This window comes from Haliotis rufescens, unplaced genomic scaffold (assembly GCF_023055435.1).
Source record: "Haliotis rufescens isolate VD_foot unplaced genomic scaffold, xgHalRufe1.0.p SCAF_3, whole genome shotgun sequence".
NCBI classification, from domain to species: domain Eukaryota; kingdom Metazoa; phylum Mollusca; class Gastropoda; order Lepetellida; family Haliotidae; genus Haliotis; species Haliotis rufescens.
The window spans coordinates 3,613,601-3,623,563 of record NW_025964001.1 but is presented as its reverse complement, the minus strand read 5'-3'; the positions used below and the strand labels follow the sequence as shown (position 1 = coordinate 3,623,563).

The 9,963-nt window shown below is 38.5% G+C and overlaps 1 protein-coding gene across 2 annotated transcripts; it reads right to left on the bottom strand.

Annotated features, from left to right (window-relative positions):
• Positions 1-975: 975 nt before the first annotated feature.
• Positions 976-8,652, bottom strand: LOC124131881 (barrier-to-autointegration factor A-like). Of its 2 annotated transcripts, none has more exons than XM_046495393.2 (3): positions 8,578-8,652; positions 4,317-4,468; positions 976-2,480 (listed from the first exon to the last, which is right to left on the bottom strand). In XM_046495393.2, exons 2-3 carry the CDS (start codon positions 4,440-4,442, stop codon positions 2,334-2,336), a joined length of 273 nt encoding a protein of 90 aa, XP_046351349.1. In that variant the 5' UTR covers positions 4,443-4,468; positions 8,578-8,652; the 3' UTR covers positions 976-2,333. The 2 variants fall into 2 exon arrangements, with proteins under 2 accessions (XP_046351349.1, XP_046351348.1); XM_046495392.2 differs by lacking the exon at positions 8,578-8,652 and adding an exon at positions 5,784-5,919.
• Between the last annotated feature and the right edge of the window lie 1,311 nt (positions 8,653-9,963).

The window sequence follows — 9,963 nt, the reverse complement described above, 5'->3', positions numbered from 1 at the left end:
GAGATGTGAAATGGGGTTTAACTTGTGTTCAAGATAACTGTACTAATGACGTGCAAGCATGTGTGTGTGGCTGCTTGTACTAGTCCAGACTTATGACAATTTTATAAGGCAATCGATGAGAATCCATGCCACAGTTTAACATGAATACCCCCTTAGACACAGTACACTGAGCAAAGCGGTCCTTGTTTTAGCCCCTCAATAGGGAACACCAGGCAGGGTAACATGTGTAACACATCTTTTAAGGCCAGCCACGGCCGGGGATCTAACCCCCGACCTTTCATTCTCTAGGCGGACGCTCTACTACTAGTCCCTAAAACGTGTATCAAGTATAATAATTTATTGATTCAAACCCATATGCTTCAAACATTATTTCATTCATATCGTGCCATGTCATATCATGAAACCCTCTCTGCAAACAGGTCTGCATGTCAGGGCCATGCACTGCCTTGTACAGTATTATGAACAGCCACATTAAAGTCTTTGATTTTGTAGGCATTTAGAAGTTGGAAGAATGTGAAGCTTTTTATGGGTAGCAACTTCTAGATTCTAATCAATAAATAAAGGAGCTGTTATCCATAAAAGTGTCATGGAAACAGCCATATTAATTGTTTGATCTTAACACCACACTCAGGAATCTTCCAGCTATATGACGGCAGTCTGTAAATCGTCAAGTCTGGATCAGACAAGCTAGTGATTAACATCATGAGCATCAATCTACGCTACTTGTGTTCAATGACATGGACTGACCAAGGCAGTGAGTGTGACCACCCAATGCCATTTGTCACCTCTTCCAACAAGCATGGGCTGGTGGAGACCAATTCTAACCCAGGTTTTCACTGGGGTCAATAGTCATTAACTTCAGAGCATAAGCAGGGATGTTGATGTTATATAATCACAATAGACATGATATTTGAAACCAAGTTCAGACCAACCTCTTTTTGTCCACAATGTAATCAAAATACAGTGAAAACAATGGTTATTATAATAAGAGTTTAATGAACATCGCTACAACATAAAATGAAAAATTTCCATTTGCTAAATGTACATATATAATCTCTCAGTTATCATAATTACCTTAGCTCCGATCAATGTGTATGGTGATGAATAATTAATTCATTGTGTCACCACAGCATCACCAAGTATCTTTATGATAAGGACTTTGTATATTGTGAAGTGCAAAATAAGCTAATAGATAACTCCTGCCCTTTCTTCTACTTTGATCAAAGATCAGCCTACTCCATTTAGAAAAAGCGTCTAGATTTGAACATGGAAGCTGACATTTTGGCTTAGAACAGTTATTGCACTGCAACATAGATCTTCCTGAAGCAAGAGTGTCCTTTCTCCAATTCTCTAGTGTAAAACATTAAGGATGTTGGGTTCTTACATTAAAACATTACTGCTGAAATGCCCAAAATGGCACCTTGACCCATTAATTTTTATCATTATTCGCAACTACTATTTGCATACAAGTCTGCGACCCAACTTTCAGCCCAAGTTATTAAAACAGGTCATCTTAAGGCAATAAATATGTGTCATACTGTGTAATTAACCCTACCAAAGCATTACAAACAAACAAGATGGCTATACACTGAATATGGATATCTTATTTATGACAAATAGCCAACAATTTAAAAGGATCCACTCCTTCAAACTTTATCAAAGGCAAAATAATCACAGCACATTGATAATATAGTGATACTGTATTAACAACCCTTACAGAAATAACTGCTAGCCTGGTAGATAAATCTTGAACAATTTAATTTCTTTGGTCCATGTTCCATAGGTTTATTGCTTTGTGTTCTACTGCAGTGCAGTACTGTTTTGTTTCTTGGCAGTGAGTGTGATCTGTAGCTCTCATCACAACCTAGTAGGGGTGAAACGATACAGCAAGGTCACAATGATACGTATCATGATACAAAGGCCATGATACGATACGTATCGCCATATGCATATTTTCGTCAAATAGTGTGGATACGTCTTGACTATAAATATTTCAGGGCAGGTACAAAAGGAAAAGCTAGCTGTAGACACTTATTCGTTTTTTAGTGGTGAACTACAACACGCTTTGCGATTTTTTACTGACAAAAACGCTGGGGGGGGGGCATTAAACAAGCAGTATGTATTTTAGCAAGTGTATCGTCTTGTATCGACACAGAGTTAAATGTATCGTATCGGCGCATGAAAACTCACGGTGCATGGATGTATCGTTTCACCTCTATAACCTAGCAATATCCTGTTTTGACAAAAGTGGATTTAGAAGCAACTTGGAACAAAGAAGCAAGAATATGCACAAGAACGTGTGGACAGAAGCATGATGTGACAGGGCAGGCATCTCACAAGAAGGAATCACACCAGTCTTTCAGACATGTGTAGCAGTCCCGAGACTGTTTGGCATTTGCAGAACATGTCTCCTTCAGCCATTCTTGGAACAACTCGTCATCTTTCTTCAGCACCAGGAACTGCCCCAGTACCACATACGCCTGGAAGGAAACAGACAGATGATCAAATGTTGCAGGTGAGGTGAGGTGAGGTGAGGTGAGGTGAGGTGAGGTGAGGTGACTTAATGATCAATTGTTAGATTAGGAGGTGAGGTGAGCTTGAGGTGAATTGGGGTTTAACATCTCACTGACGATTATTGCACTGATCATCCACACTTACGCCCGTTTCACAGTGTGCTACCCACTGAGAAACCATGCCGCAATTTAACATGGATACCCTATTCAGACCCTGTATGTTGACTGAGCTGTCCACTCCTGATTCTATCCCCTTAATGGAAACAAGTTCCATCTTTTAATGTTTTTACTAAATGATGCGGCCTGGGATCAATCTGTGGACATTCTAGACCACAGAGGCAGTCCATGAATTGTCAGAAAATGGATATACGAACTGTGTTACAATCACCAATTTAATGCATAAACAACTGAACAAGTATATGAACACGGTGAGATAGTATTTAGAGGTTGAACGGTATTCTGGAATTCTAAAAAATAACCATTATTATCGTACAGCCACGTCAGATACCAACCTGTTGCTGGGGCTCTTGTTTGTTTACAGTTATATGATGCATCAACAAGCACTATAGCTACATGATTACTGCAAAAGTTATTCCATGTCAAATCTAAACATTAATAAAGTTTGACATATTGTGTAGTAGGCTGGACACTAATTTCTCAGCAGAATCTTTAAAGGGACAGTCCGTTGACGGTTCTGTGTTTTAAATCACGAATGTCATGTCACATGCCCAATTTAATTCTCAAACCAAAATAAAAGAGCTCTGCACAGAGAAGTTGACATGGCATGATCCATCTCTTGTCATAGAAGCCCTACTGAAAGCTAGCAATATACGGTCACTTTGATGTGTAAAGCTATATAGTCAAGCACCTCACAGTCACAGTTGTAGTAGTATGTCTATATAACTATGCAAACAATATGTAAAGAGCATCTAAAGGCTAGCAGTAAGCCTGTCTGTTCTTATTTCAGAATTTTAAAGTGAGTTTGTTTACAAACAGGAGGAGAGTGCCTGAGTGGTCACGTGACATGCCTACACCCACGGTGTAGTCACTAAAGCTGAAATGGAACAAGGCGAGCTGAGCCGAGTAAGATCGGGGGCTACCGTCAATTGTTAAAGCTTCAGAATGGTCAACGTCCTGTCCCTTTAAAATGAAATTATCTTCCATGATAAAACCCAGAGAAAATTATCAAGTCTTTTTTAACCAATAGAATGTATCATTCCTGCCAGAAACAGTTGTCTATCTAGGGTGTCATTGTATACAATACAACATTGATAAATTTGTAAAAATCAGCACAAATGTCTGAATATTGATACTACATGAATAATTCCCAGCCACAGAAACGTTGCTACTTAGATTATCATCATGATCATGATTGACATGGATAAGGAAAAGGCAGAAAGGATAATTTAATGAGTGAGTGAGTGCGGTTTTACGCCGCTTTTAGCAATATTCCAGCAATATCACGGCGGGGGATACCAGAAATGGGCTTCACACATTGTACCCATGTCGTGAATCAAACCCTGGTCTTCGACATGACGAGCGAACGCTTTAACCACTAGGCTACCCGACCGCACCGGATCATTGAATGGATCAGCCCAGTTCATATTTTTCATTACATTCATTAATTGCAGGCCTATATAGGTAACTATGTATCTATACAGATACAGAATATTTGATTTTATTAGTAATCAATAGATCATGATATGTTTGAGTTGGGATAATTATACTACAATTTTCAGCAAATGACACCCTGAATGTCTGATTCTTCTGTCTACAGAAATATGAGACAAGACCTTAACTAACCTTATCAAATCCTGCCTCGCAGAGCCTCCCTCCTAGGACTTCGCCTATTCCAGCTAGCTCCGTCACAGGTTTCTCTCCCATTGGCTCGGACACAAAGTTCCGGTGTTTGGCAGATGTGGACGACATACTGACTTGTTATTTGATGATTTTGACTGGAAAAAATAATAATTCATTGTATTCTGTTAATCATTCTAAAAAAAATGAAATGATAACCTTAATATAACATTTTTTTCCAAAGACATATCACATGCTGGGGATGAAGTGAAAAAATATTGATGATTAAATTTTATTTGTTTGTTCTCTGCAATGCTGTGGCTTTGTTTGTTTTGTGTTTATGATGGCAGCCTTTACGTAAACAAGTTGGGACAGACAAATCTGTGATCGATATTGTGAGCAATGATCCACACTGTCAGGGTCTTGATCAAACATAATCCCCGAAATCACCAGATCCATGAAGTCACCTCTGTGTGTATTATTAGGGGTGCCTACATGTTCTGTTTATAATAATATGTCAAAGGTCACAGTTGGTGGCTTGATTGTAAATTCAGACAGGCCTTTTGTTGATTCATCATACATGCACATTCTAATATGTGGTATTAGTGATATCATAATTTTAACTGGTTCTTAATAAAAATGTGATGAAAATTCATACTGGACTGTTCTTTCATAATTCGCCATGTAAGCAAGGGTAGACTACATTGGTCATATCCAACTAGTCCACAGCTACTTTCGGACAAGTGTTCTCGATCAAATAGGCCTACCAGCTAATTACATCTGGGGGAGAATCAGCAAGTCCCGCTTTACTTTGTCTTGGTTTCATTTGTCTCCGACTAACAAACTAGTGGCCATGTCTATCCCCGGCAACAGATGGAAAAGTGCACATATCATTTTTTTTTGTCAAACGGAGCGTTTGTGTATGGTGTACGTTTGATCAGGAGAACTTGGTTAAAATTCTTGACTAATTGTGATACAAAATGTCCCATAGATTCTTTTCAATATTCGAATTGTCTAGAAGATTTATCAAACTAATGTCGTATTGGTACTTGTTTCCTGCGCCTGTTGACGGTGGGATGGTGATTTAACATCTAATTTTAATTGCGTTCGTTGAACGAGACATGTTGGAGAAAAGGTGAGATCTAGGCCCACCAGGGAGGAGCGAGTGATAGGCCCTAATGTTTCGGTTGATCAAAATAAGCAACAGTGCCGGACAATAAGGAAACACCAACGGGACTCATGTGATTAATTAGGTTGTTGAATCACCAGTGGATGATGCTCCAAACAATAATTGTTGACTGGCTTCCGGACAACTACGAAAAAGACGAACTGGCAATCATGCCATATTATTTCGTTAAATCGTTGTGAAAAGGGGAAGATTAAGTATCCTTAACACTTACTTACAAGGACTTATTGAAAAATACACTGTCCTCAAGTTAGCTGATTGTTTGTTGTCGTAATATCATATCTTACCTTTAGTGGCGTAATTGGCGGGAAGTAGTTTCGCTTTCGAAGTTTTTGACCCGAATGAACCACCTACATTTATCATAAACCTTTTGTGCAATAGTTAACATAGAAAGGGACATAACCGCTTTGTTCACTATATAATTAGAGCGCCACCTATCGACGATCAAACTCCTCGCAGCGGTAAGTCGTTCGCGGAACTCTCAATACAATAATACCGAGGGTGTCACGCGCTGGGAAGGAGCTTGACCGATGATAAGTAACGGTAGGTTACTCTAACCTCAATGTGAAAGTTATGATCACACGAAGAATGAGTGTAAAAAAGGTAGTTCAAGTCCAGCCGTATTATATTAATGGAGATGAAATCCTTGAATGAATTTTCCTCAATTTTCAATAATGTCGAACGACTGAGGACACATATGGCATTTAATACGAAGGCAAAGTCATCGGTATTTCATCCCTTTTAGCTATGTGCAAAACAAATTAGAAAAATATAGTATACAACACAATATATCTCATTATAGGAAACAGGTAAATCTTGAAGCTCGTGATAAGAACTGACATTATGATTGATTACTAAACCAAATGATTACCTCTATTTTTTAAATACTTTCTATACATTCCTGTGATTTAGTAATGTTAATTTTTAGTAGACAGCAAAGCTTCATTTTATAGCAATGTTGCTTATAATATTTAAAAAAAATCTAATTCCGTAACAAGAAAGCGACAAATTTAAACGATTCCTGAATTGATGTATTATGATTTGTTTGCTTGTTTCTCGCGTCAAACATTCAACCAAATTACTAAGTCCGACTACTCGATCCATTAAGTCGCCCCCCCCCCCCCCCCCCCCCCCCCTCAATTGTTGCCATGGGAACATAAAAATAAAAAAATCTAAAATCTCTAAATAGCAATTGGCACCAGTTCAGCATGAGTCTGATGGACAACTGATAGCAAAGTTTCGTAGAGAGATATTTAACGGTTTCTGAGTTATGCTCCGGAAACGATTTCGGGACGCACACAAGCACAAACACGCGCACGCACAGACGGAAGGACGGAACCCATTTCTATATCATGCGAAGTAATTGTAAAATAATGTTCAAATACGCCATAATCGCATTAGAACATCAGTGGTACAGGTGCAGTATGTGATGGTAGTAGTGAAATTACTTGGTCATATAAAACACAAAAAATCACAAATGTTAGGCCCTTCCCCAAGTGATAAGTTTTCTTGTGATAAAGCTGGCAAAAAATGAAAGGAAAACACATTCCAAAGATACCCGTTTTTTTATATTTTGGACACATATAGAGAATCTTTTGATATCAAATATATCAACACGAGTTGATAAAAGTGGAAAGTGGAAAAAGCCGAGGTGTTTTTCGACTTTTATCAACGAGTGTTTATATATTTGATATCAAAAGACACGAGTGTGAGATTTTATTGATCATCCGTACATCTTCTTAGATTGGTTTAGTGCTGATAACCATTTTCTAAAATTTGGGCCCACATTGTTCCCGTCATATATGGTGATCGAAACAGGTGGGCCCACATTTGTAAATCGCTTGGCTTCATTGGGTTGACTGAGTCATTTAGACTAGTGGGCTCACATTTGCATGGGTATGTGACATTATATATTATTCTCATTTTGTAATATTGATGGGAAATATCTTTATAAATGCACACAAAGTCTTTTAAGTTTGAATAACGTCATCATAGCTGACCACACTAGTTTTGCAAAAATAGTTACAAAGCAAGAAACTTAGATCTACTTCAAATTAAATTCTCATTCTACTTTTTCCAGTATAACACATCAATCTGATGATAAGTTTGCCGCTGGAAATATGTCTACACTTGAATTGATCTCGGACATGGCAGTCATGATACAAGCCTCAAACTTTTCCGAGAACTTGTTCCATAAAAGGAATAACTCATGAATATTAATGACCCCGCGACCTAGTTTGGCGATGTTCGTAGAAAAGAGTTCTGCTGTATTGTCATCGCGTTTGTACATTCTAATCTAAAAATAAGTCATAATACTTATTTGAAATAGACAAAATAGCAGTTAGTAATGCGGGTTAGTATACATTGTACATATTCTCAACAACAAGTGCGTTTAGTTTCGAATGTGGGCCCACCTCGAACTTTCGATTAGGCAAACGGAGTTAGCTCCCTTCTCAAACCACCGATAATGCGGTTTCGCCGAAAAGTGCACATATAATTTTTTTGGTCAAACGGAGCGTTTGTGTATGGAGCCGTTTGATCAGGAGAACTTGGTTAAAATCAAAATTCTTGACTGATTGTGATACAAAATGTCCCATAGATTCTTTTCAATATTCGAATTGTCTAGAAGATTTATCAAACTAATGTCGTATTGGTACTTGTTTCCTGCGCCTGTTGACGGTGGGATGGTGATTTAACATCTAATTTTAATTGCGTTCGTTGAACGAGACATGTTGGAGAAAAGGTGAGATCTAGGCCCACCAGGGAGGAGCGAGTGATAGGCCCTAATGTTTCGGTTGATCAAAATAAGCAACAGTGCCGGACAATAAGGAAACACCAACGGGACTCATGTGATTAATTAGGTTGTTGAATCACCAGTGGATGATGCTCCAAACAATAATTGTTGACTGGCTTCCGGACAACTACGAAAAAGACGAACTGGCAATCATGCCATATTATTTCGTTAAATCGTTGTGAAAAGGGGAAGATTAAGTATCCTTAACACTTACTTACAAGGACTTATTGAAAAATACACTGTCCTCAAGTTAGCTGATTGTTTGTTGTCGTAATATCATATCTTACCTTTAGTGGCGTAATTGGCGGGAAGTAGTTTCGCTTTCGAAGTTTTTGACCCGAATGAACCACCTACATTTATCATAAACCTTTTGTGCAATAGTTAACATAGAAAGGGACATAACCGCTTTGTTCACTATATAATTAGAGCGCCACCTATCGACGATCAAACTCCTCGCAGCGGTAAGTCGTTCGCGGAACTCTCAATACAATAATACCGAGGGTGTCACGCGCTGGGAAGGAGCTTGACCGATGATAAGTAACGGTAGGTTACTCTAACCTCAATGTGAAAGTTATGATCACACGAAGAATGAGTGTAAAAAAGGTAGTTCAAGTCCAGCCGTATTATATTTATGGAGATGAAATCCTGAAATGAATTTTCCTCAATTTTCAATAATGTCGAACGACTGAGGACACATATGGCATTTAATACGAAGGCAAAGTCATCGGTATTTCATCCCTTTTAGCTATGTGCAAAACAAATTAGAAAAATATAGTATATAACACAATTTATCTCATTATAGGAAACAGGTAAATCTTGAAGCTCGTGATAAGAACTGACATTATGATTGATTACTAAACCAAATGATTACCTCTATTTTTTAAATACTTTCTATACCTTCCTGTGATTTAGTTATGGTAATTTTCAGTAAAAGTCTGACTACTCGATCCATTAAGTCGCCCCCCCCCCCCCCAATTGTTGCCATGGAAACATAAAAATAAAAAATTCTAAAATCTCTAAATAGCAATAGGCACCAGTTCAGCATGAGTCTGATATACATGCAAAGTTTCGTAGAGAGATATTTAACGGTTTCTGAGTTATGCTCCTGAAACGATTTCGGGACGCACACACACAGATAAAAACAATAACCAAACTAAAACTCTGTTAGAACGGATCGTATTGGCTAGTATTTCTGCACAGAGAATAAATATATTGCCTAGAGAATAGCAGTGCACGTCTATCGCCTAAGGCGCCGCAGAGTTGCGTCACTTGAGCACGCCAGAAACCTATGATCGTGGGTTCGAATCCCAGTTCGCCCCGATTATGTTTCTAGGTTTGTCAGAACCATACCCGTGCTCTTGTGTTTCAACAAAGTGGTAAACATCTGAGACCTGCATCACCTCGGGCTTTCCTCCCATGGACATTAAGCTGATACGCCGTGATATAACTGGGATACTGTTAAAAGCGGCGTTAAACCCAACTCACTCACTCACCCACTCTCTCCACTTCGAGCACCATATCGGAAGTTCGGATGTTACTATATTTAGCTAGTGTGGTGTGTAATTGTTTTGCAGTAATTTGTATTGATTTGTATACTTAGTGAATTTTGTAATAATGGTTGGCTTCTGTTGAGGGAGTAAGGGTTATATGTTAATGAGTGGTGCCAGGGAATA